General features: G+C 55.1%; 6 protein-coding genes across 6 annotated transcripts; 4 read left to right on the plus strand and 2 right to left on the minus strand.

Annotated features, from left to right (window-relative positions):
- Positions 1-139: 139 nt before the first annotated feature.
- KVR01_009423 (uncharacterized protein) lies at positions 140-1,731 on the plus strand (the record flags this gene model as incomplete). Its single annotated transcript, XM_044785954.1, has 2 exons — positions 140-608; positions 671-1,731. The coding sequence occupies 2 exons, from the start codon at positions 140-142 to the stop codon at positions 1,729-1,731; spliced, it is 1,530 nt and encodes a 509-aa protein (XP_044641925.1).
- Positions 1,732-2,173: 442 nt separating this feature from the next.
- KVR01_009493 (uncharacterized protein) lies at positions 2,174-4,448 on the minus strand. Its single transcript, XM_044788500.1, has one exon. The coding sequence runs from the start codon at positions 4,367-4,369 to the stop codon at positions 2,207-2,209; it is 2,163 nt and encodes a 720-aa protein (XP_044641995.1). The 5' UTR covers positions 4,370-4,448; the 3' UTR covers positions 2,174-2,206.
- A 1,522-nt stretch (positions 4,449-5,970) lies between these two features.
- KVR01_009009 (uncharacterized protein) lies at positions 5,971-7,038 on the plus strand. Its single transcript, XM_044789932.1, has 3 exons — positions 5,971-6,579; positions 6,639-6,796; positions 6,856-7,038. The coding sequence occupies exons 1-3, from the start codon at positions 6,149-6,151 to the stop codon at positions 7,020-7,022; spliced, it is 756 nt and encodes a 251-aa protein (XP_044641511.1). The 5' UTR covers positions 5,971-6,148; the 3' UTR covers positions 7,023-7,038.
- Positions 7,039-7,274: 236 nt separating this feature from the next.
- On the plus strand, positions 7,275-9,183 carry KVR01_009103 (uncharacterized protein). Its single transcript, XM_044786332.1, has 3 exons — positions 7,275-8,037; positions 8,094-8,418; positions 8,481-9,183. The coding sequence occupies exons 1-3, from the start codon at positions 7,654-7,656 to the stop codon at positions 8,906-8,908; spliced, it is 1,137 nt and encodes a 378-aa protein (XP_044641605.1). The 5' UTR covers positions 7,275-7,653; the 3' UTR covers positions 8,909-9,183.
- Positions 9,184-17,380: 8,197 nt separating this feature from the next.
- KVR01_009218 (uncharacterized protein) lies at positions 17,381-17,650 on the minus strand (the record flags this gene model as incomplete). The annotated part of the gene is made up of 2 exons (XM_044786531.1): positions 17,381-17,535; positions 17,578-17,650. 2 exons carry the CDS (start codon positions 17,648-17,650, stop codon positions 17,381-17,383), a joined length of 228 nt encoding a protein of 75 aa, XP_044641720.1.
- Positions 17,651-19,974: 2,324 nt separating this feature from the next.
- On the plus strand, positions 19,975-23,299 carry KVR01_009358 (uncharacterized protein). Its single transcript, XM_044793075.1, has one exon. The coding sequence runs from the start codon at positions 20,724-20,726 to the stop codon at positions 21,972-21,974; it is 1,251 nt and encodes a 416-aa protein (XP_044641860.1). The 5' UTR covers positions 19,975-20,723; the 3' UTR covers positions 21,975-23,299.
- The last annotated feature ends 2,144 nt before the right edge of the window (positions 23,300-25,443 follow it).

Raw genomic sequence — 25,443 nt, forward strand, 5'->3', positions numbered from 1 at the left:
TCCAGAAACAAAACAATAAATATCGAGCTTTGAAATGTTCATTTTGCCCCCTCTTCTTTCTTTACTGTTTATTTAATTTAAGGAACAGCTCCTCCCTTCATCATTCCGTTCATTGAATCTTCTCACTTCCCCCGAACCCATGGTTACAACAATCGTCCCAAAGGTTTCAGGACCCTTCGTTGGCCATGTCACCACTGGACATGATGCAGTGCCTGCTGTAGACGCAAATCCTTCAGCAGGACTGGAAACAGCAACCAGTGGTCCGCTAGCCCAGGTCTCTGGTGAAGCTCACAGCCGTTTTGTTATCGTCACAACTTTGCTGAGTCTGATCGACCGGGTTCGCGGGGAGCCCACGACTCACAGTCTCGATAGGCATCCTCACGATGATACCTGGAGGCAGGACCAACTGCAGAAGAAGTTTCTTGACTCCTTCGCCTTGATTTCTTCAACCTCCAAGAAGGGCGGTGAAACTGCCTCAGCTGTCTGTCTGGAGCAGGGTCATCCCAGCGGCAACATCCTTCGACTTGCTCGCAACCGTGGCATTCCCCAGGACCTCGTCTTTAGGCTACAGGAAGTTCTGGAAGACCTGACCACCGTCGCCCTGAGAGGTACAGAACTCCTAAGAGATGCAGGCTTGATGTACGAGATGCTGATTCAACTCGTTCACCAGAGAATAAACCAAAAGACCTCGAAGACGAGATCCTGCGCAAGATAATTGCGCTAACTAAGGACAAGGTCCAGTCTCTCTTGCAGAAACTTGATCGCGCTGAAGTCCGTGCCTCCATCCACCATGCGACTGACAAGATTTCAGAGGATTCATTATTGGATGATACAGAGGACCTCAATTTCAAGGAATGGGTCCGTAATCTTCCTTTACTGGTTTCCACCAACTCCAAATGGGAGCCTTCAGAGCTTGTCTCTCATATCAAATGGGCATCTCGAGCCAGATGGATCTACTCGGAGCAGTTGGAGATGCTCTTCGGCTTCGAGGATGGAAAACCACCGCCTTGGCTCAAGTACATCTACAAGCTTGGGCGTTATTATGCAGCGACCAAAGCGATGCTGAAATTGGCTGTAAAACAGCCGCATATTTTCACCCACATCCACATTGCGCCTGTTAAGGCCCCCGAACCGCAAAGCTTCTCCCTGGGGCAACAGAGGACCCCCCTCGTGACGATTGTAAAGAAGATCACCAAAGCTGACCCCGGTCACCTCATCGAGAAGCTCGGCCAGACCTGGCTCACAAACGACCCTGAGGAACGACTACGTCGAGCATGCCGCATGATGCTCACCGTCCATGCCGAGATGCAACTTCTCAGCTTCTACGACCACAACCCTCATCTGACACCCCGTCTGCTATTCATGGGTACCAGCAAGAAAGCATGCTACCTTTGCCACGAGTTCATGTCCCGCCATCCACTTACGATTGGTGTGTCGGCAAGCCACCAGAAGTTGTATCCAACCTGGATGCCCGCGCCGTGCTCTTCCGCCGTGCGAAAAAGGCACAAAGTTCTTCTCTGGGAGTTCAGTCGACACCTTGAACAAACAACTGCGCGGGATCTTGAGACCAGGCTGGGAATTCAGCGACGGCCATTCAACTTGGATTCTACGGCTGGGCCTTCGCTGACAACGACTGGGACGGTCTCCACGGGATTTTGGTTCCAGAATCTGCCTTTGAGTATTCGCGACGCGAGCGAGAAAGCTGACTCTGAAGGGTCTGACAGGGAGTAGAGCGCAGGTGAGACTCGGTCACAGCCCGAAGTGTTCCTTCATATTCAAGTACAGTATCAAGCTTGGAATACTTGTAGTGTTTGGACGTGGCATTTTGACTTGGTATTCAAGTGTGCTGTGAGCCCATGAGAGGGTGCCAGGACGGATAAAAAGACCTATGTACATCTGGGATGCTTCGATAAAAGAATCTTATCTTCCTAGGGACCACTTGTGTGCAATATCATGTATTCTTTTTATCCAATAGACCACTGCATACGAAAGTGGGAAACCTCATCTCTAGCAATTCCTTCCATAACAGGTCCTCAGGCCTTAATCAGTGCTTCTTGATGGGAATCAAGTTGCCATGTATCTCATGCTGGAATGCCATTTGAATCTCCCTGCCGACGCATCATCAACTCAGAAAATGGCCTCTGCGCAACCTGGGCATGCCGATCACATATTCATAAGCCGCGTATTGTTAAAATACTGCCCAATTTTACAGAATCAAACAAGTAGTGAGAATACTTTGAAGTTCAAAGACGCGCTCAAAGCCTTCTTGAGGCTCTTCGAATTTAAGAGTCTGGATCTCTGAATCTTGCCGAATAAAGGTGGCCATACCCGCTCGTGTGTAGGATATGAGTCCATCGTGATCCTCTCGGTGCAAGAGGAGAAAGTTCCAATCAGCGATTGGCGAGTCATCTTCGTACCATGTAGACTCAGATATCTCCAAAATATAGATTTCTTGCCACAGAGGATCTCCATAAGCCCCTTCATGGCCCATGTCCATCCTAATTGACAGGTTTGACTGTGAATTATCGACGAACCTGGCCCATTCATCCCTATCAGGGACATAAAAAGAGCAGCCCTCGGGCCCTTTTCCGACAACAGATGCAAGGACCCTGCCCTTCAAAACCAATCGGCTGCTCTGAAGGATGCCAAATTCATTTTCGCCTAAGTAGCTGCAGTTTGCCTCGATTATCTCTGCCATGGGAAAACTGAAATCAGCGAAGTAATAGCCAACGTTGCGTTTCAGAGATGCCCATGACCACGTGGGCAGAGAAAACGGCCGTTCCAATTCCCCATTGCTCTCCTGCGACGGGGCTCGTTGGGCTAAACGAAACCACAGTAGATCATCAAGTAGAGACCTCGACCAGAGGCCGGCGAGGTAGGCCTCCCCCATGCGAGCGCGCTTGAACTGCTCGGCGACAGCTCCAAGGGCCGGTAATCTATCTCGTGGCATTGATGTTTTCAGTGCTGAGTACTCCCTAACAACTGAGGTCCTCCAATCCCTCGCGATGTCCCAATCTCGACCATCCTGCGTCTGAAGGTCACATCTGAAACGTTCAGATGCGCGATCCTTGCCTTTCAGCTTCAGAGATTCGGACTCGGTCTGCATGAAGATGCTCGTCTTGTGGGTTCGGTGGACGATTTGTGTCTGGCTCCACTCTTGTGCAGCGCCACATTCGCACTCGACGTGTTCCAGGCATTGGAAGATCATTTCGCTCTCGGTGAAGAACACCACGCGGGGCGATATAGTGCGCTCTTGGTAAGCCCAGGCTCGACTGAGGAGGGGATAACGGTAAGCCAGCGATTTATTTTCGTGATGTTCCATGAACTTGGATTTGAGAAGGCTGTCGAGATAGTGGGCCTGCCGCATATACAAGGGGTAGACGTTCTGCGCGATGCGCAACTCAGCCACAACATGGGAGTCCTGCTTTATGGATATGTTGTGTAGTCCAGAGTTGCTGTCACCCCCAGAAAGAGCCGCCAATGTCAGGTAGGAGTTTTTGTAAACGGCGTTCATCTTCCCCGCTTCCCGTTGCCAGTCATCTTCGTCTTCCTGAATGATGCAAATACTGTCAATCCAGAGAAACTGAATCCCGAGACTTTGGGTAAAAGCCGCCGCATCTTGGAATGTCGCTGGCAGTTTGTCCCATGCGATCCTCGTTTGGTTCTCAGCCAGAGTCCCGGCAGTTGTGATGCAAGCGGGTCTGTAACCGCCCCAGCAATAACTCAGCGCGACGTAGGGGGCCCTGGGCCGCACAGCCTGAGGGCTGGACTTTTCAAGTCGCACATCCAAACCCTTCCAGCCTGGCTTAAGGTTGATCAACCTTGTGGGCATGAAAGAATCGCCGCTCTGTGACTTGCAGAGCTCGTGTGAGTTCGCACACGCTGCAAGACGCTCCTGTACCCACCCCGCTGACCTATCATTTAGACTGTCGCTGTTCAAGATAAATCGTTTCGAGATGTTGTAGCGGTCAATATCTGACCTGGGAGTGTCTGAAGACACAAAGATAGAGTGGTTCCCCCGACCAGCCTCATCATCCAACCAAGTGACAACATGGAAGTCTGGCCCGATGATGTAGCTGCTCTCTGTCGCTTGCCTGCCCTCCACTTCAGCTCTCTTGTAAAGTATGCACCGAAGAAGCTTGCACGATGCGCAGTTGATGGGCTCCTGCCTGAAATGTCTTCCAGTAAGTTCATCCATGGCTATTCGTCTACCATACCCCCAGAAACTATCAGGGTCACCATTCCAGTCACAAATCGGACATTGGGCGGGTGAGGTCCCTGGCAACAATTTCCCATTCTCACCCCAGCGGTGAGGCAAGTCGATGATGGGAGGCGGTGCTGACGACATTGCCTGAGATTCTGGATCCATTAGACTGTCTGACCGCTCGAGGTAGAGGCATCAAGAGCTATCATGGTCGTGGTTGCAAGGCATGCTAGGTGATACTTCGACAGCACCGGGCGGGATGAACAAGGAGTTCTACAAGAACCACAGGCTCAAGGAGGGGCACGCGGAATGCATGTCAGCTCACGTGACCATATCTACTAGCAGAGTCCCAGGGTGGGAGCTCCAGAGCATTTTCAAGGTTGAAGGGGTATAATAAGATTGGGAAAGCGAAGAGATAGAGAAAAAAGGAAAGAAAGTCTAGAGACACCCAGTATAGCAGTGTAGCACCATGACAAGCTCAGCTCGAAGATGCATGTATCCCGAACACTCGAGATCAACATCTATTTCCAAAAAGTACGCCGATGCCATGTTCGATATGCTGGGATGTTTTCAGGCTTCTGTTCTGAAACGGGACTATGCAAACTCAGCAGTCTATCCAATGAAATCAACCTGTTCCGCATCTCTCACAATAGTGCACATACGTTCCCAGCAGAGATCAGAGACCCTTCAGGGTGACAAATACAGGTTGCTTGTGAACGCCACTATGAATGACTTGCCAGATTCATTGAGGGATTCAATTCTCAAAAACAGTTCAGACGATCAAGGAGGTTGGTCTCTGGACCTCTTTATGCGAATCGGCCTGACGATCATCACGATGTGGACCCTGCAGAATTCCGAGTGGGGACCAATCTCTGTCGTCCACTAGAGACAGCAGTGTACTGCCAGATTTAATTTCCGGATTGAAGTCCCAGAGAGGTCTCGAACGCCCCCATCGTGAGCCAAGTCGAAGCAAGGTAGTTTCCAACCTGGGGCTCCTCAAAATGCTGCTCGGACGAGCACCATGAGAAATTGTAATACAGCAACTTTGGACGCGGCGGTGCTGTACCTCGTGAATATACCATAGGTGCCAATCCGTACCCAGAGTGTACCGTTCAACAACCCATGGATTAACTCGTAAATGACCAATATGAAGATGCACAGAGCCCATACTATTGACCTGGCCATGCTCTTATGGATTACTGGCACCTGAGGTGCCACTGCGCGTACCACGTTGGAGTGCCGGATAGCATCCTCTCACGAGGTCCATGATCCCGGATCCTAGTCGCTCAACGGGCGACCGGCACAGCTTGTCAGGGTAGCGTCAGATTTAACGACGATCGCCCCAGCGCCCCTCCGCAAATGACCTGTCTGTCAGGACCCCGGCCTCAGCTCCGCCAGATTGGCCCCCAGCCCGGGCACGGCAATGCGCGCATGCAGCCCCCAATCACAGGCGACAGGCACCGTCTGCCAGGCTATTCTTGGTGGAGCTTGGCCACGGCCCGGCGTGTTCTGGCGACACACGGCGCCTGTGGGGGCCCAGGGGCCCCAAGATCTCCTGTCGTCCCCAAAAGGTGATTGGCCAACTTGCTGGTAGGATTATTGGACGGATCTTTCCACTCAGCATCCATGTATCGCTTAGGAGGCCGCTGGCCGCGCTGGCCCGCCACGATCAAGATAGGGGAGGAGACGGTCCAACAGTAAAGAAATTAGCAGTGACTTTTAGGGGTCCCCTGCCACAGTGAATGGGTTCGTATGGGGAACCTGTCGTTAGTTACTATACAAATTCAGTAGTGTCCCCTCCCATCTGGCTGCCCCTGAGGACATTCGGGATGCCTCTCCGTCTGACAGGTCTGCACTCCTCGGGCTGTCAAACCGAGTCTCATTAGGATTTGGGAGTTCAGGCTGCCGACTGACAAGACTGGCTCCGAAAACGACGTCGACAAAATGAAGCTCACCACTGTCCTCCTTCCGGCTCTCGCCATGACCGCGCAAGCACTCACAGTCCCAGCCAGCCTTAAACCGATCTTCGATGTAAACGACATCCTTGCCTTCGTGGCCAGGATCTTCCCCTTCGACGTGACCCTCGAAGCTGCACAGAAGCTAAGCCTGGCTGCCGAGGAGGCGCTTGCGCTTGCTCAGGGGTTCCGAACGACGCGGCAGGAGCTCGATGACGGGAGGTGTGGTGACCTGCTTGTGATATTTGCAAGGGGGACTCAGGAACCGGGCAACGTCGGCGCGCTGGTCGGACCGCCTTTCTTCAAGGCCTTGGAGAGGGCCTTGGGCGGCTCCCATTCGCTCTCCGTGCAGGGAGTCGAATATGAGGCGAACGTGGGTGGTTACTTGGAAGGAGGTGATGCCGAGGGCAGCCAGGGGATGTGAGTTGAGGGCTCTTGCTGAGAACAGTGTCGAGTGCCAGCCGAGCTAATTTGAATAGGGCCTCACTCGTGACTGAGGCTTTCAGCACATGTCCCAACTCCAAGATCGTGCTCAGTGGTTATTCTCAGGGTGGGCAACTGGTACACAACGCAGCCAAGTTGTTGCCCGCAGACACAATGAAGGCGGTCAGCTCAGTGGTTATCTTTGGAGATCCTGGTATGTCAAGCTCTCCTCGAGATCCACTGGTGTCGCGCAAGCCGCTGACTTCCAAACAGACAGCAGTCAAAGCGTGGAGAACGTCGACTCAGACAAGGTCTTGGTGATCTGCCATAAGGGGGATGACATCTGCCAATTCGGAGACTTGGTTAAACTCGAGCATCTGACATATGCACAAGATGCGGACACGGCAGCGGACTTTGTGGTGTCAAAAGCTGTGTTTTGAGATTTTGAGAGGCTGGAATCCGCCATATAAGCCGAGTTTGCCCAGACATCTCAGGGTATTGGCAACACCATTATATCACAAATGAACTGATCCCAGCCCCCAGTTGCCTTGACCGAGATTTTTTATAAGGTATGTGGCAATAACCACGTCGCACATGTTGCTCATCCCATGCCCCACGCAATTTTCACCTCGAGAACTTTTCCGGGTATCGATCGAGTGGTCCAACAAGGCATGAGCACGGAATTTGTGACCGTCACAGCATTGCCGACCGATCAATTGGACTTCGACGAATTCAACGATATTATTCATCGAAGAAATCGTAGCCCAAAAAAAAAGACATGAAAATGTCAACGGCTGTCAGCTCAATTATCGTGATTCATGACGCGCCGCGCAGCCGGAGCTTTTCCTCCTGTGGGTCTCGGCCGAGATGCTATGATTTCGTCATTGGTACTTCACCCTGACGACCCTCGTCATCGCTGCGTTCCTCCGACTTTGAAGACGACGTTCATTGTGTCTTTGTAACGAGTATTTACGGTTGCTTTTTTATGACATTGGCTCCTGCAGTCTTCGTCAAGAGTAGCTCGTCTGGCCCGTTTTGTACATTGGAACATGCGTTAGCCCAACCAACGTCATGATGCTCTCAACTACCTCATCGACTGCACGCCTTCCCCTCCGCCAGGCTAGACCGTTTATTAACGGGCTGTCCCAGACAGCAGCTCGCCTTCTAAGTTCAATTTCCGTTGGATCATTTTCAAAAAGCACACCCCACTCTCTACCAGCCAGACTTCACGACTTCTTTCCCACGTCACTTCATCGTCCACTTCCAACCATTCCGTTATCAACAACAACAACACAAACATCCAGCATGTCAACCCAAAGCATTGCAGCAGCCAGCCATGGCGATCTCAACCGCAACAGCCTGTTTAACCTGAAGGGCCGTGTTGCCCTCGTCACCGGAGGCGGCAGTGGAATTGGCCTGATGATCACCCAAGCCCTAGCCGTGAACGGCGCAAAGGTCGGTTTCCTCCCAGTCCCGTCATCTGCCATGTCATATTCACTGACATTCCACAGGTCTACATCACAGGCCGCAGCGAAGACAAACTCAACAAGGTGAAGGAGACGTACGCAAAGGACATCGAGGGCGAGATTATCCCGCTGAGCGGCTTCGACGTGACGAGCAAAGACCACATCGGCAAGCTGGTCAAGGAGATCGAGTCCCGCGAGAAGTGCCTTTGCGTCCTTGTCAACAACGCCGGCATCAGCAGCAACACCGTCACGACCGAGACCGACTCGACGCCGGAGCTCAGCAAGAACCTGTTTGACTCCGAGGGCGTCGACTTCAACGACTGGCTCAACCCGTACAGCACAAACGTTGCCGCTGTCTACTTCACATCTGGTCAGTGATCGCCCACCGGGCCTTTCCATTCCATGACACAAATTGCTGACCGCCACCCACAGCCGCCTTCCTCCCCCTCCTGCAAAAGTCCTCCGACCTGCACGAGGGCTGGTCCGGCACCATCCTGAACATCACCTCCATCTCGGGCATGATCCAGAAGGCGCAGCACCACTTCGCGTACAACGCCTCCAAGGGCGCCGCCATCCACCTCACGCGCATGCTCGCCTCCGAGGTCTCGTCCAACGGCCACAAGATCCGCATCAACAGCCTGGCGCCCGGCGTCTTCCCCTCCGAGATGACCGCCGGCGAGTCCGACGAGTACCAGAAGAGCCACATCCCCAAGGACAAGTACGAGGGCAAGTTCCCCGCGTCCCGGCCCGGCAGGGACGTCGACATGGCGCAGGCCGTGCTGTTTGCGGTTACGAACCAGTACCTTAATGGCCAGAACTTTGCTGTTGATGGCGGATACACCATTGCTGCGGGTCTATGAGGCAGGTTTGACCAGGAAACCGAAAGACATGTTGTCACGTTTTCGTTTTGAGAATTAAAAGCGAGGCATTGCTGGGCCATAAATGAAACCTCACTCAAACCTTCATAATCGAGAGCTGTAGCCAGGGATTCCTGGAGTTTCTTCGGGTCTTGATCATGTACATCCATGTGAGGAGGCAGACAATCACACACGAGGTGGAGCTCCGCCGTAACTAAACTTAACTGACCGTTTCGCGTTGGGCATACTGGCCTTACCTGAGCGGATTCTGTACCGAAGTAGCCCCGGCATTGAACTGTGTTATGCGTGTGAGCTTCCAGTAAAACTGAGTATGAGAGTGGGAGTCAGGTCTACCTAGGTAACTAAGTTTCCTTCTAAGGTTTACTCGCATGTCCAACATCATGTCCTACGACTTGCGGTCACTTTGCGATTTCATGGCTACCGAACTACGTTGTTGAGCCGGTCTCCCACAGTTTTTGATAAATATCGGCAAGATTCTTGTATGCGCTATAAGCCCACACGCATTGCATCACACCCTGTGCCCGTATCTGCCCAAGCACCAAAATCCCGTGTCTCCCTCATCCCCGTATCAACCTAGGTACTCTCCTCCACTGATGCTCTTGGGAGTCCGACGGTGAGCCTAATGCACCCGTACTGTAGACTGGGAACATTGAAAGGATGAGATTCACAATTAGTCAAGGCAGGCCTCCTCGACAACCGCGGGTAGGCTATCACCGAAAGGCGCCAGCGAAGTCCTGCTAAGATACCCTGCCACTACACAGTCCACGGGAAGTAGTAGACAGCTATCCTCATGAGTTCAACACATCCAGGGTCTTTTCTTTCTCCCCCTTACCGTTCGTCAAAGACACACATGTTCCCTTCCATTGATCCCCTACCCCTTTACTCACCTCAGTCACCCGAGCTACCACCCCCCCCCCATCTTCTACCACGGCCCAGTCAAGGCCTCAAATACATCCACCTGGGCATGGGCGGACAACAAAACTTCAAACCCGGAAAACAAACCGCCACCGTCAAAATGTGGTGTACGAGCAGGAGCCGACGCCGGCACCAGCGCTCTACGGGCTCGTTCCCACGAGTCCGGGGCCAATGTTCCGTCCCCCTAAGCTCCCAACAAAACCAACCGCCGCCTCTGCCAGTCGCCGAGGTCCCCTCCCCCCCACCCAAAGCGACACCATCCGCCCAGAGAGGCCCTCTCGTGCTGCGAGCCTAACTACCTACACAGAGACTCAAGCTGCCGCCCGGCTGTGGCTAAACCCCCCGCTGCCCGCCAAGCGGGAGCAAAGCCTGGCGGGATCCGCTTGTTGGGTTGGGTGGTAGGTCGGTTACATCTGTAGGCATGCACAACATATCACAGGACAGATACCTTTCCAAACACACATATCACGCGGAACCTTTGAACCAGGGGCAAATGATACATTAGCTTACATAAACATCCGTCGAACGGGAGGTATTCAGGCTCCAGAATTGCATGTCCACGCAACAGCTTTGCTTTCCGTTGTCTTTCTGCTTCAAGCGGGTTGGGGGGGGGGGGGAGTCGAACCACATGGTTCCCGGGAGACGCAACGCGAACGTATCTTCAATCCTCCTCCGCCCGTCCAGCGTCCCATCCACGTCCACAACAGTGGATGTGATAATAAGCCCAAGCTCTGATGTGCGAGGGAAGCGTTCTCGCCAGGATTTGTAGAGCAAACTGTGGCCTGGAATTTTCGATCCGGAGCCTTCATGCAAGTGCTCAAATCGGATGTTTCCAAGCACCGGCGACTCTAGACAGACATGGCCACATGCACCACCACCTGAGGCTCCCGGGCGTGAAGCCTGTCCACGTTGGAATCGACAAAGCCAAAGAGACGGCATTGATGCGAGCAGGGAACATGTGAAGCATCTTCCATCTTCTTATTATCCTTATTACTATGAACTATCTACCCCGAGGGTAAGTACAAAAAATGAATTGACTCCTCCTTCAATCCATGGGAGGTGACCAGAGCCGACACTGGCCACAGTCGCAGTGGTCAGCCAGTCAACCTTCAAACGACCGACCCATGAAGAAGGAGTCCCAGACTAAAAAAAGCCCGCAAACCCCACCCAGCGGCCCCATCATCCGATCAAACAACCCGAAATGTGCATATAGATTACTCCCCGGCAAGGTTCCGAAAGGCGACCTTAATGAGGGGAGACAAGGCATGGAACGCATGGAAGGCATGGATGAGGTGGTTAGACTTTCGCGCCCGCTGCAGGTACGCTCGTCTCGCCCTTCCCAGTCTTGCCAGTCCCGTCCACCCTCTCCTGCGTTCTGTCCAACCCCCACGCCGGGCCGTCCAGAGCGCCGAAAGCTTCCATGTTACGGTTACGTCTGCTCCGGTGGCTTTGCATCTTCTTGATTTTGTTCGTCCTTGGCCCGATGGCATGCTGACGGCACACCGGTGGCAGGTGTGATGTTTCAGTCATATTGCGGCCTAGCGCGGAAAGTCCCGCCGAAGGTTTTCCAGTGGCTGTTGGCGGCGCTGCTGTTATGGTTATGATAATTGTGATTGTTCATCGATGGCAAATCTCTTGGAGTTATGGCCAAGTCAGAGATGGACGGTCAGCATGTTCGACTGCAGATTCCGAACTCTGCGCTGTGCCTTGACTGACGATCTTACTCGCCGAAAAAACTAGACCCTGATGCTCATAGTGTGGTACTCTGGCAGGGCTTCGCCAACGACGTCATAGAAAGATTTGACAAAAAGCCTCAGCAAGAGCCGTCGCGAGCGCCGACATTGTGTTCGGATCTGGCTCGCAGGAAGAAGTATCCCGTCGCCACAACGGCCAGATAAACTTCCTTCTCGGGGTCCTAAGGCGCATCCCACGTGCCTGAGGAGCAAACCTAAGGAATGAGAGGGATCGTCTGCCCCGGCCTTACATGGGCCGGTCTAGCCCTTGACGATCACTACTTACTTGATCACCCACTTGGGCTCAAGCACACAGTAGGACGTTGGAAGGTTCACGCATCGAAAAGTCTATCAATGAGCATGTTGAAGGTGGGAAACCACTTGGCAGGTGTGCGCGACGCACAATGGGTAGGTAACAGCAGCAGTGCGGGAAGGCTGCTACGCTCGCGGGTCCCACCAAACCCTACGGTTTGCGTGCCTCGTCGCCCGCCCGCCCTTCCGAGAAACCCAATTGTCTAGCGCATCCCAGCGCTGGGGGCCCCGTTTCGGACCGCTCAGCCTAGCAGGGCACTTGCCTGCTAGCCTGCAGGGCTCGCAGAGAAATGGACGCGGACAATGCGTCGCACCGGGTCGATCACCGCTCGATCCCTGGGCCGGCAGATCTTCTACCCTGGCGCGACCGCTGGGGTTACCCGGGGCGGTCCTGCAGCCTCACTTTTGGCTTAGCGGGCCATGCGGCAGACCAGAACCCGCACCCCCGGCGGGCTTGCAGGGCTGCTGGCTCGGCCTCGTTGTTTTCCTTGGACACCCCACCGCCGCAGGGCAAAAAAGGCGCTGAGCTGATGGGATTCTGGGAGGCTGGTGGAGCAAGGGCTGCAAGGTTGACGGACGATGCAGAGGCGAGCGCCTTTTTGGCGGATTGACTCTACCCAGGTGTCAAAGTTCTCCCCGGGGAGGACTCCAATTGACCAGTTCATCAAGCTGCGACGAAACATGTTTGTGCAGGCGTTAGGCCCTCCGGGCAGCCATCGAATGCGCAGCTTCGTCAAAGGCTGGCGGTCTGGCGGTCCTGGCCATGACATCATGCAAGCCGAATCGTGTCGCTTGATGATTCGAGACCGCAAAGCCTCGAGGCAGCATTGCTCCCTGTCCTCAGGCTCGTGCACTCGCGCGTTCTGGGTTTGTCCGGATACCGGGCTCAGGCCAGGAGAAAACCTTGACCGGTACCTGAGACTCAGAGTTGTATTCATCGGTTTCCGTTTGGAGGTGGGCCTCGATGGGGGCAAAGCAAAGATTGGGTTGTTGTTTTCTCCTGCGAGGGGGTGGGGCTGTCACCATGGCGTCCCGAAGTCAATTGAGCAGCGATCAGGCGATGGCACCACGCTTTGAGCCCTGAATGTTACCGCGCTATATTGCTCCTGCGATTGGGATGAACTTTGGCTTCCGCGTGGCGGGGGAGTGGAATGTCCCGCTGCAGGTGGACACTTTCTCGAAGGACATGCCCTTCACATGCTTGTTGGGTGTTGGCAGCCGCACGACAAGGCTGCATGCTATCATTGAGTCCATCAGTGGGCCCCCATCCTGATCCACGGCAACAAAGTAATGTGAAACACACAGCTGATGAATTGATATCGTCAAGCTGGTCAAGCCACCGGGGCTCAATGCTGGGCGGTGGAGGGCCAGATCGGCGGCCGGTAAGAGAAGACACTCTGGACGAATTGGCCAATTGGTGGAAGGAATTGAGAGGCGCTGGGCTGTGGCGAGAACACAATGTGTCCCCTTGACGCAAACACAAAGCCCAATTGAGCGAGCCTGGCGTGGCCCTGCCGTTGCTGGTGCTCACGACGAATGTTGGACCCAAGACGTGGCTGCCCAACTGATTTGGGAGGCACCAAGGCCGTGGAATGGAGGGACGAGGGACCGCAGCATGGCGCCCTGCATTGCAGCACAGCAGCGGGGCCCGGACAAAGGAAGGATCGTGGAGGATCTCGAACCAGTTGGCGGCGTCGAGCAAGTTGGGCGTGTTGGCTGCACGACAGGGATCTCGCGGCGTTTTCCAAATTTGGAGGCTGAGAGATGCTGCGTCAATTAGCACATGGGGGGCAGGCATGGACGGACAATGGGATTCGGTCCCCTCCCTTTCCGCATCCATCGTCTTGCATCGTGAGACGGGGCGGGCCAACTGTGAGACCTGACATGTACACCTGGGCATCCACTGACTGCAGTTGCTTGCACTGCTGCAACAGCTCCTCCAACGGGACGATGGCGCAGCAGCCGAAACAGACCAGACCGGGACAACAGATGTGACCGGTCTCTGGGGCTGTTTGCCTGCCAGGCCTGCCTGTCCCCAAGAAAGCCGGATGCATCAATGGGGTGCGATTGTGCCGGTCAGAGCATGGGGAGGCAGAGACAGCCTTGCCAGCTTGCCCGGCGAGTGAGGAGGCGGGACTGGCATTTTGGAGTCGCATCAAGCGCGCCCTGCTTTTGCATTGAATCGCACGCGCCCGCCCGGCTTGCCTGTGCACACAATGTGATGTGATGAGATTGGACACTGAAAACCATGAGATGTGATACTGGTGACGAAGTCAATCGAAGTCAATGATGTGGCGCCTGTCGGCCAGGGAGACATTGGATGAAGAGAAGCATTGGTTGCCAATTGAGAAACAGTCTGCAGTAGACTAAAATTATCTGGCCGAGTACTGTAGTCTGGTCAATTCAACCCACCTTCCTTCCTCGGTGAGGGTCAAACTGGGCGGCAGAGAAAGACGGGCAGAGGCAGGAAGGAGGAGCTGGGCCGGCGAGTCACCTTCCACCGACCCCTCCTTCCAACCGCACCCCAAAGGAGGGGTGATAAGATAAGCCCAATTACGGTCTGGTCTGGTTCCAGTCTTGGGATACGGGCAGCTTGCCTGCCTGGACAATGGTCAATTAACAATCGCATTGGCATTGGCATTGGCACCGGCAACGTCATTTACGTCGGCGCTGGAATGGGTGATAGACTGGCTCAGCTGACTGCCTGTCGCGGCTTGGGGGGATACAGAGGCTATCGCGGGACGGGAAAACCGCCGCACGTTAATTGACGTCTAAGCGCGCCTGCTGCCAAATGCCCAGACCAACAGGACCCCTAAGATCTACATGCATTGCGAGACATCGAGGGCCATGTGAAGGTGGATCCACCCACCACTAGCACCTGAGATAACGGCGGCACGGGTGTCGTGACTGTCGCTTGTCTCGGACAGGTAATCACGAGAGTGTCGCCGTGGTTGCGGCAGATGACGGGATGATATCAGATCAGCGGAGATAAGATGCCACCCAGGCTGGCCACAAGGGCAAGGGCAGGCCAAAGTACTGCGACTTTGCGACTTGTCTGCGACCCTGCGGACTCGTGCACTGCTGAGGATGCCATCGTCGCGGCTGCCCGCTAGCACTCGAGCACCTGGGCACGCATACCGTTGATATCCCACACACGTTTGGGGATGGATCACCGGATGAGGGCCTAGTGTGGGAGACTGGGTCATGTGGCTGCTGGGGCACCTGGGGCACGTCGCGTTGGGGGTGTGTGGCGATATTGGCGACACTGCCGCCTCTTCCCTTGGACGACTAGCGCTGTCGCGATTGCCATTGGCGTATTGGGCAAGTGTGGCCAGTGTGCTAAGAGTGTGTTCGTGATCCAAGGGGCCTCATGAGTCGCGAGGGCGTGGGAGTGGGATGCGACTATTGCTTCTTCGGTTACCTGCTTGATCAGGCCACGGTGCGTGTGTCACCTAGCACGCACACGCACTCGCTCACAGGCTCACTGAGCCACAGCTGGAGCAAGAGGAGACTCTGTTGCGTGGACTAAACTCGGCGTCTTCGGACCAAGAGCAGGTCAGGTCGGGTTGCTCGCGAGCTTGTGCGTGCAGCAACAGAGAGGGTGACGACGAGCGAGGCGAGGGGTGGGTGGCGCAGGCCAGGGTGTCGCGTTACAAGTCGCCCGCCAGACTTATTAACTTCACCTAGCACCGTACGGTTGGAGCGTCGGAGCACAAAGCGAGCCTGCATGTGGACGAACTGAACTGGCCGGCTGGCCGGCTGCTTCTCACACCAGCCCAATTCCCCTCCGGGCAGGCTGCTTGAATCTTGTCGGGTGCGTGTGGCGTGGCTGGTGAGGCGTACTAGGCAGAAGGTATTTACGCGTAACCCAACGGAGGCTGCCATCAATCGCGACACGGCCCCACGCCCTTCAGAGCCCGTAAAGGCAATTGAAGGCAATGATTCATCAATGGCGCCCGAGTTGACTCAACATCGGCAACGACGGGCCCATCCGGCTGCAGTAGTGATACAAACCGCTTGTCGGTCAGAAGCACTGTTTGTCCCCATGTTGCCACGAATTGCTCACTGTCCTCCAAGGGCGACGACGCTGGCGCAATGTGCGCGCCAGGACCTACCATGCCTAACTAGGTAGCTGAGCAGGTTGGCAGGCAGGCAGTCAGTCTGCTGCTGTTCTGGCAGCCAGGACAGAGTTCGGGCGGTCCTTGTTACCAAGTTGCCAGAGTGTTCTGCCCTGATTGTTATTATTCATGCGACGCAATTGACGCGATCGCATTGGGTCACCAGCCGTCCTGCTAGAGCGATGGCTGACATGCCCTTGCACGGCGCATGCTAAGCCGTGGATCTCGGGCGCCGTGGGCTCTGGGGCTCTGGGGCTGGGGACAGATTCAAGCCCAGTCCACGCAATAGCGGTCATATGGGACCTTCTTTCCGTCTAACAAGTGTAATACGGGTCCGACGGCTTTGAGTCGAGCCCAGCCAGGCCCGTGGGAGCCGGACCAAGGAGTTAGTCGGCGATAATCTGGGGCATGACGGCAGTGCTGACGGCAGCACTTGGGAGCTGAGGATGACGAGGGAGAATAGCGGCAACAATTGGTAAAAGCGGGCAGCAATGGATTGGGCAATTGACGACAAGGCAGTCAGTCATAAGGGCAGCCAAGAAGGGCCAGAGTGGGCGAGGGAGAGAGGCAGAACAGAAGGCAGAGGCACAGGTAGAGACAGATGGAATGGGAGAGAATCCGTCAGGCTGGATTGGATTTGTGATGCAGGCAGGCTGGCTGGCCATCTTCTTGATACGCACACGCCCTCCCAGGGTGCCGTCCCCAGTTCTAGGCCCACAGGCATCAAGTACCCGCAGACTGCGGCATGTCAGACGGTACATGCTCGTTACTTGTGTCACTGCCGTTCACAGGGCCGTGACTTCCCTCCCTGTTCCCCAGGTCTGCCAGGTCCTGCTCTCCCTCTCCCTCACACCCTGGTTCCCGAGTGGGCAGGCATGCGAGCACATTATGGAGGGTGCATTATCAATCATTATCGATTACACCTGGTATCGATAACGTCAACTAGGCCAAACCGGCCTGTGCCCGACCGAGCGCTGCTGCCGTTTCAATCGGGCGGGGCTCCTGCGAAACGACAGGCCCCCGTCGCTCCGTTTCCCTGTTCCCGTTCCCGCCTTCCTGCCTCTTCCTGCCCATGGCCCCATGCTCTTCTCGGTCGTGCAATGGTGCATTGGTGCTCCATCTGTGTCCATGGGCTGCCTCTCTCTGCCTCGACCGTTTCTGTCCTCTGTCTGGCCCAACAGTATCCCCGTCAATTGATTTCACAACAACTCCTGCTTGTTGATTTTCGACTTTCTGGCCGGTGTGACTCACACCCGTCGTGGTCTCGTCTGGTCTGGAGCTGGATTCCCACCAACACTTGCTTGGTCATGGCACCAGCAGCATGCGACCGTCTCCGTCCAGAGCCGAAAACAGCCACTTGATGCTCCACGTCAGCCCTAGCCATTGGCCAATTCCCTCGTCCCGACGGCTCCATGTTTCCTGCTGGCGCGGAAAGTCAAGAGCATCCCAAAGGTGGCAATGCAAACTTTCCACAGGCAGACCCGGCAGACCTGGCAGACCTGGCAGACCCGGCCACCTGGCTTCTGCATGGCTTCCATGGTTCAGGAAGAGAAAGGGCCTGAGGGCCTGCGACACGGACACAGCACCAGCTCACGGCCCCCAGCCAATGGATGCACCTGTTTCGAAGCCTGCCAGGGGCATCGCATCACTGAGCGTGGCCTCTCCCACAGGGCCCGGGCGGCCTAGACCTGCCTGTGTCTTGTTGCACCGGTCCAGCGGTCTCCACATCGCGGGACACACTCAATTGATCCCGCACCACCATAGCATTTCCGCCCTCGGTGCCCCGAGCCCATCCTTGAGAAGTCGTTCATGCCTTGGAAATTACAGGCCACCTGGCACCAATTGGCTTTCGGGAGTCTCGCATAAACCACGCTGAAGCTTGCCGACAGGGTGAGTTCGGTGCGTGGGATGCCAGAGCTGAGGGCTGAGAGCTGTCACTGATGCGCGCCGTGCCCATCCGTGCCGATTGATGTCATGTCATCAGCTATCAAACTCAGGGTCGCAGAGATCTCGTCCCTCGTCCCTCGTCCCTCGCCCCGCCCACCTCCTGAAGCTCATGGAGCCTGGGCTCTTGGCCATTGATGGAAGCAGTGGGGGGAGATGGCCAATTCCCGCTTTATCGTGCCTTGCCAATGCCTGGCAGCACCATCAGGCTCCCAGACTTCCAAGTCGGACCACCGATCGGATTGTACATTTTCCCCATGCACCAGCCATCATGCCAGCCTCGGGCTGATATTCGACCCATTCCAGGATCGAACATGTGCGTGTTGCTCCGCCGAGGGCGTGAGCCCCTCTGGCACGCCACCCGTCATAGCTTGTACGGATACAGATGTGGCAACCCGGCACAAGAGGAATCTCAACAGCTCGCGAGACCTGTCATGATGCAGCACACACGCCCATCTCTCGGAGTTTGCCATTGATGCGCTTAAACCTGACGCACTGCCTTGGGCCAGCTCCCAAGTAGAGTCATCTACGCGTCCCCCCACCCCTCTCGAGTCCCCATTGTGCCCGGCGAAGTACGCTGCCTGCTAAAGTGCATGCTCGCCCAGGTAGCCCGCGTCATCCTCTTCAGACATCTGCCTAGATTCGCGTCCTGCTCCTCCTCACTTTTTGCCATAACCAATCCACGACGTTCCATATACGTGTCATGCAGTCATGGCTGTCAGGGTCTGGTTCGCATCTGGCCAAGTTTCGCGCCTCGTGCATGCGGAAGGCTGGCTGGCTGGAGGGGCCTTTGGGCATTACTTTCTCTTACTGCCTGAGCCTCGCTGCTCGGGGAGACATCCCTACCACGCTTTGTCAACGTTTATCCACCCAGAGACCCCATCAAGTAAAAGAGCATGATTGGGGCAAAAGTCAATGGTGAAAAACTCGATGTGAAAATTCCGCAATTCTGGGCTGACCCAGCATGACTGGTTTTTTGCGTCGCTGATATTGTATGGTGAAGGTTAAAATAATCCGCAAGCGCAGTCCGGCTGCGGCCAGCGTCCATCGCGCAAGGGAGAGACAGACGGGTGCCGTTCCGCCAACCTTTGGCCGGCCCTACGTGCCTCCCAAAGGTACGTGCACTGCAGGCAGGAACCGGAAAGCTACCGCGAGCTTGGGTTGTTTCACGCGCAAAGTTTCTTGACCTTTTCAGGTACCTGCACAATCCACCGCCCTACAATTGGGTACAGACTCTGCTGCCAGTGGCGGGAACGAGTCAACATGCGGGTGTGCTCAGGCAACGGATTGAGCAGGCTGGCCAATAAGTCCCAGCAATTAGGATGCCTTGAATGCCTACGAAAAAGCCAAATGGCAGACAGACAGTCGCTTAAACCCGAAGCGTCCCCATGGGGCCTTGTATCACACACTTTAGCATGAGTCCTTAACATGCTGTTGGTCACCTCTCTTTGCTTGTTACGGTGGCACGCATGGTTGGGTATCATTGTGGACCACGGAAACTTGTTCTCGAGGTTCACATGCCTCAGGTCAATTCCACACGCGGGAGGGCTGGTGGTGGGTGGGGGGGGGTGAAGGGGGCAGGGAGCTGATTGATGCTCCAGCTACCGATTCACCTGTTGCCTGGCCCAGCGGCCATGGACGGTTAGGGGACTGACCAGTAGGAGCAGATGACCTTAGTTGGTCGACTGACACATCCTAGCGAACAAGTAGACCGCATGTACCGACGACAAGCGTGGGATGACAGGGATGGCGCGATGACACGACGGGGCGTGGCTCTAGCGCCCAAAAGTGTGACTCTTTGCGACACCCTCCATGACGACCAACCATAAACAACAGAAGTCGCTGCCGAAAGTCCTGCCCTCAGCAAGCGAGCACCTTTCCTGCAGGCTTACAGCAGAATCCAATGTACCTGTACACTAGGCCGCGGCCATCACAGCGCTGCTGAATTTAGGTCACAACCCATGTAGGTGCGCTCGCTGGCTTGATTTCATGACACCCCCCCCCCCCAACTGTCCCCCCAACTCCCCCCAACTCCAACTCACTTTCAGGTCTTCTGCTGCTCCGCCCGACCAAGTAATCCTCCCCATTTCCATCGACATTCTTCTACTTACTTTCCTCTTCTCGAACACCACTTTTACTTTGCGATTGATTGTTTTTCGATTACCCATTACTTTTGTCCAGCTGACCAATTCAGTCCTTCCTGTCTGCACTAACAGCGCCCGCCTTACCGCCAGACCCAAGCCAATTCGCCCCAACCGGAGCGGCGGCCTTCTGCCACACACACACTACCAGCATACTACAAAACGCTGGCACACCCCCCGGTCTTGACTTCGCCTTGCCTTGGATTGTCTTTCCTTTCCTTTGCCAATGCGCAGTCCTCAAACCTGCCCCATTTCAATTCGTCTCGTCCCAGTGAATCACCGCACTGGCCCTACTCTCAATTATCGACAGAACCACCAAGGAATTTTGTCACGACCCCGACTCCGTCACAACCACTTCTGAAGGTCCCATCCCACCTTCGCCAAGACTCACGATCCGCGCACCCGCCTAACTATCTAACACCACACCCACCTACCACCCGACGACCACTCTTGAACCAGATACAAAACCTACTCGCCTCGCGATACCATAGCCTGCGTGAAAATTCGGGTTTATCGGACGTGCGATATTCTGGTGCCGAATTCAATCTCAACTTGCTGCCTGCGACAACTCGCCACCTTCCTGGACCGTTAACACCGCCTACCCAATAACTGGCGAGCCGCCTTTTCATACGAAATGGCAACCCGTCCCCAGCCCGACGAGGTTTCGACAACACAAAACCACCAACGCGCATCGATGAGTCCCGCCGAAGCCATTGCGGTCAAGACATCATCCGCTTCTGTTCCATCTTCCAAGATGCAACCAAAGAACCCACTGGCCATAAGCAGCATGATATCGCCCCCAGAGCAGACCCCTCTCGACAGCTTTAAGCAGGTATCAGAACACTTTCAGCCCTTCAGCATGCAGCCGCCGACAAGGCCCAAGCAGGCCCACCCCCAGCAACCCCCATCGCCCCCAATCTCGCCATGGACCAAGGCGGACAACCATGTCAACGCTACTGCGATCTCTCCGGGCGTCAAAGACCCCATACTCTACCCTGAGGCGCCGGCAAGTCCTTCTTCGCCCCTCTTCGACGACCGAAAGCTCAGCCCCGCCGAAGTGCACAACGCCGTCGTCGAGCACATTGCGTCAAGGGGAGCCGCTTCTCTCCCGCACCATGTCGCGCCCCCGAAACCACAGGACTATGAGTACTTCTTGTGCTTTACGGAGAATGTCTTCCCGCTCTACCAACGCAACCCCCGTGCCTGGCTGAGGAGGAACCGCGAGCAATTGCTCGAAGACGCTAGGGCTCGTGCCGGTCGTGGTTCTGGATACAGGAAGCATTCACACCCAATCATCCAAGCCAAGCCCCTGATGGCGCGCCCATCAAACACCATTATTGCCAAAGCAACTGCTCCGAAGCACAACTCCCCTCAGAGGAACACCACCAAGGTCACCAAGCCGTCGACAGGGCCCAGACCAGTTCGCGCTCAGACAACAAAGGCAGCCCGGCGCATCAGCTCTACACCTGAGCCTCGCAGTCGTCTGGTACCTCCCAACCGAGAGGACAAGGATTTCAGTTCCATTCCTGACTACTGCCCACCGCTGAGTTCTCTCCCCGACAAGTCAAACCTGATGCGGGTCGACTGGAAGGGTGCGCCCCTGGACCTGAGCAAGGACCCGCACAGGCATCTCCTACATCCCGATGAGCTCCAATTGGCGGCAGGCCTAAGGCTGGACTGTGCTACCTACCTCACCAGCAAGCGCCGCATCTTTGAGGCTCGCCTGGATTATTACCATAAGGGCAAGGAGTTCCGCAAGACCCATGCCCAGCAGGCTTGCAAGATTGACGTCAACAAAGCCTCCAAACTGCACACTGCATACGAGAGAGCTGGCTGGTTTGAGAAAAGGTGGATGCAGAACCTACCGGTCCCTGCATCTCGCTAGATGATGCACTTGCGTTGCATACAATAGCCGGCATGGCCGTCCTCACTCCTCCTCCACGTCAACCGCATGCTGCTGTCTCTCCCGCCTTTCTTGGGTCAAGGGCTGAGCCCTCGTCGACAATTTCTTTTGTTGGATCGACCATGTGCGACATGATTTGGTAGAGGACCAAGTGTCCGGCGCTTTGCAGTTCTGCCTGGGTTTTCTTTTTCGGGCGACGCAAGTTTTCTCAGCATGTGATGCGGTACTAGTTCTGTCGGGCTCCCCATACACACAATATACACACAGCGCGGCACACAACGAGACAATTACACACAAGATACCCGGAGTACGAGACCACAACACACCTCGTCGTCACAACACATCATATACAACAACACAGCGAGATCACAACATCTTGCTCGAGTTCCATCTCGCCAACTCCTCTCTCCATGTCTTCTCGGGTCTCCACTTTGCATAATGTTTCAGGGTTTCGCGGTCGGTTGGGTACGGTCACGGTCTATGCGAGGAGTTCCTGTCCATTATTTTGGTTGACGGCTGTTTGGTCTTCGGCTGGTCCCAACGCTTGCGCGGGCCTGCTCAGGACACATTGACCCGCTCGCTTCATCAGATTGGTCTTTTGCATATGACTGCGGCGTTTTCTCCCGAGATCGCCACAGCCGTCTCTGGGATTTCCCTTTTCTTCCTTTTTTGGTTTCTGTGTGTCACTTTTCACGGCGGGGAGTCCTTACAGAGAGGTTCTTACACGGAAGAGATTGATGGGAACTGTATGGACAACCGCCATCAAGACTACTGCTGTCATCGTCATGTTATACCCCCAATATACCCCCTTGAGTTTGATTACAGTCTTCACTTCACGCCACGTAGGGCGCAGACGATACGTCAGTCCTGGCCTTCACTTTTGTCGACCCCTTCTTATCTTCCCTTTGTCAGTCTGTCTGTCGACTTCATTTTTGCTCATAGATGGATGTTCGGTATCTGGTTGGGAGCGGCATCATGCTTCTCATGAAGAGAGCAGAGGTGACCAATCCCCGTCTGCAGCGAGCTGAGTTGAGCTGAGCTGGCATTCATGAGGCCTGATGGAGGGATTACACGACAGAATGGGGGCTTTGCTTCTCGGATTTGGACAATCTCCGTGACGGGGGAGCGACGGGGAGGAGAGTAAGAGACTGGCATTTTGGATATGACAGAAACAATGTGCTGGCCGACTTAGCTCGCGCACCCACCAAGCCGCACATGCGTGCCTACATAGGTAGGCACTTAGTTACTTGCTAGCTCCCCTTCCTCGAAAGCGGAGAACAAGAAATGATTGAGTTCGAGAAACCCCAGTCATGCGTATCAATGCTATGCTGTGAGATGTGTGCGTGATTGCTTGGTTTCAAATGCCGTTGAACAATTTTGTCGAGATTGTCACATGTCCACGGGGCGCTCGTGACACCCAGAAACACCCCCATGCAAGTCAGGTCAGCCCTATGACCTGTCAAAACGGGATCTCTCCCTTGCGGTTTGCGGAGATAGAGGGCAGGACCCTTGCGTGCGGGAACGGATTAGATTGATTGGGAAGGGAAGGGGTCAGTCAAGTCAGATTCCTCGATAGAATGGACGGGTGATCTGCCGGGCCCACGGCCACCCTTTCCCCGCTGGCTGGGGGGGCCCCCAGCCCCGCCCACCCAGGAACCCGCTGCGGGATGTAATCTCGCTACTGTACGGGGTAGTGTAAAAATTTCTTGAGGTGCATCTTTGTTTTTGGCATCACTCGATTTTTGTGTGTTGCTCCCGTCGGGACGCTACCCCAGGGTTCTTGTCTATGCTACGTCTAGTAGCACTTTAGTACAGGTAGCGTTCTGGGGTTTTTGCGTTCCGGGTGCCCTAATGACTGGCTGGCTACCTACCTACCTAGGTACCTATGTGCTTACTCGAGCACTTACATGCTTTCCCCGGGGAGGCAATCGGGCCAAAACTCACATATTGTGACGGTGGCATCTTGGGTGATCGGGGCTCGCGGCAGGGTGGCGGGCGGATACCCAAGTACCGGCCCCCGGAACCTTGGCCTCACGGGCGGGATTGTGACTTTTGGTTTTTGTTTTTCCCTTTTCCGGTGTGGGAGTTACTTTTTACTATTCTTGGGGGTGGGCAGTGTTTTTTTCCCCCCTTCTCTTGCGGCCCTGCCTCCTCGCTGCGTCCGATATCCCAGGAACCCAGCTCCGTTGTTTTTGTTTGGTTTCGACTCTTTTTTGGGGGTTGGGACTTGTGTGAGCATGCCTGCATGCGTGCGTGCGTGCGTGCGTGCATTTGTTCATCTGCGCTGGAATCATGCGCGTGCCTTGATCGATCCATCTCGCGGGAGAGCCCCGGGAGGCTGGCTGTGGCTGGCTAACCTTGCACGGTTCACCCCCCTGGCTGGCGGACTGACTGGCTGGCTGACTGACTGACTGGATTGGGGATCCGAGGCCGTTCCCGGACGCGCAGGTGGCTGACTTGGGACAAAAGTCCTGTTCCCCTGGGTCGGTCCCGGCGGGACTTTGGTGGTCAGGAAAGTTCTTTTTTTTTTGGAGGGGGGGGGGGTGCGCTGGGCCCTGGTTGGACGGACTATCTTCGTCTTTGTGTCTTGGTGAACCACACGGATAGATAGGATAGACAGACCATGTGGTGTGCAGCCCGCACTGCCACCCCGCGATGGGGACCGGCGCCGACGTCCACGGGTAGCAGGTAGGCGGTGCACCATCCCCGCACAAGTAAAGTACTCGGAGCCGCCGTCTTTCAACGGCGACGGCACCCCGGCCCTAACCTTGATTGACTGGTTTCGCTTCTATTCCGCATACGTCCAGGGACATACATGGCGCTTTCATACGGTGGTAAACGCTCAAGACCAACCTTGATTGAAGCTGGAGTCCACGGGTGCTGGCCTGCACATGATGGAAGATATAACCGCCACATAACCGCCACCTGTAGACGTGAGCGTGGCTGGCTTCACGTTCGCGACTCGTCGAAAAACGCGACTTTCGGGGCATTGACTTGCTATGACGGACACAGGGCGATATATACGTATATATATGTATTTTTTCTTCTTATGATTTGCGTAGCATAGCATGGCGAATGTACTTGAGTAGTTACTCCTTGATAAACACACCACCGCCTTGTGCATGTAGTCCACCGCTTGCTTCATTAGTTTTTAGTTATACTTAAGGGTCTTATTTTGTACTCAATTATAATTATTTGAGTAAGAGGCTACACTATTTCTTGTTACTTGAATATAATATTATAATAGGAGGCTTCTATCAAAGGTAGACGAACCTCTAGTGCTCTCGCGCAACAATGCCTAGAGATCCCGTGCTTGGGGGAGAAAGTCGCGCAACCAGATTTGCCGACCATCCCCAGGTCTCGAATGCATTTCCATTCACCCCGCGGACTGTGCAGATGCTACTTCATGTTAGCACCATTCCTCACCGGGGGAGTTTCAACGAGCTACAGG

This window comes from Diaporthe batatas (genome assembly GCF_019321695.1).
Source record: "Diaporthe batatas strain CRI 302-4 chromosome Unknown Contig00011, whole genome shotgun sequence".
Taxonomy (NCBI): domain Eukaryota; kingdom Fungi; phylum Ascomycota; class Sordariomycetes; order Diaporthales; family Diaporthaceae; genus Diaporthe; species Diaporthe batatas.

Excerpts from the sequence above, each read along its gene's own strand:
- KVR01_009493 (XM_044788500.1), bottom strand. The coding sequence starts at position 4,369 with ATGGATCCAGAATCTCAGGCAATGTCGTCAGCACCGCCTCCCATCATC.
- KVR01_009009 (XM_044789932.1), top strand. The coding sequence starts at position 6,149 with ATGAAGCTCACCACTGTCCTCCTTCCGGCTCTCGCCATGACCGCGCAA. Across the intron at positions 6,580-6,638 it reads GCCGAGGGCAGCCAGGGGAT|GGCCTCACTCGTGACTGAGG; the intron begins GTGAGTTGAGGG and ends TAATTTGAATAG. Across the intron at positions 6,797-6,855 it reads GGTTATCTTTGGAGATCCTG|ACAGCAGTCAAAGCGTGGAG; the intron begins GTATGTCAAGCT and ends ACTTCCAAACAG.
- KVR01_009103 (XM_044786332.1), top strand. The coding sequence starts at position 7,654 with ATGATGCTCTCAACTACCTCATCGACTGCACGCCTTCCCCTCCGCCAG. Across the intron at positions 8,038-8,093 it reads TAGCCGTGAACGGCGCAAAG|GTCTACATCACAGGCCGCAG; the intron begins GTCGGTTTCCTC and ends GACATTCCACAG. Across the intron at positions 8,419-8,480 it reads CGCTGTCTACTTCACATCTG|CCGCCTTCCTCCCCCTCCTG; the intron begins GTCAGTGATCGC and ends CGCCACCCACAG.
- KVR01_009358 (XM_044793075.1), top strand. The coding sequence starts at position 20,724 with ATGGCAACCCGTCCCCAGCCCGACGAGGTTTCGACAACACAAAACCAC.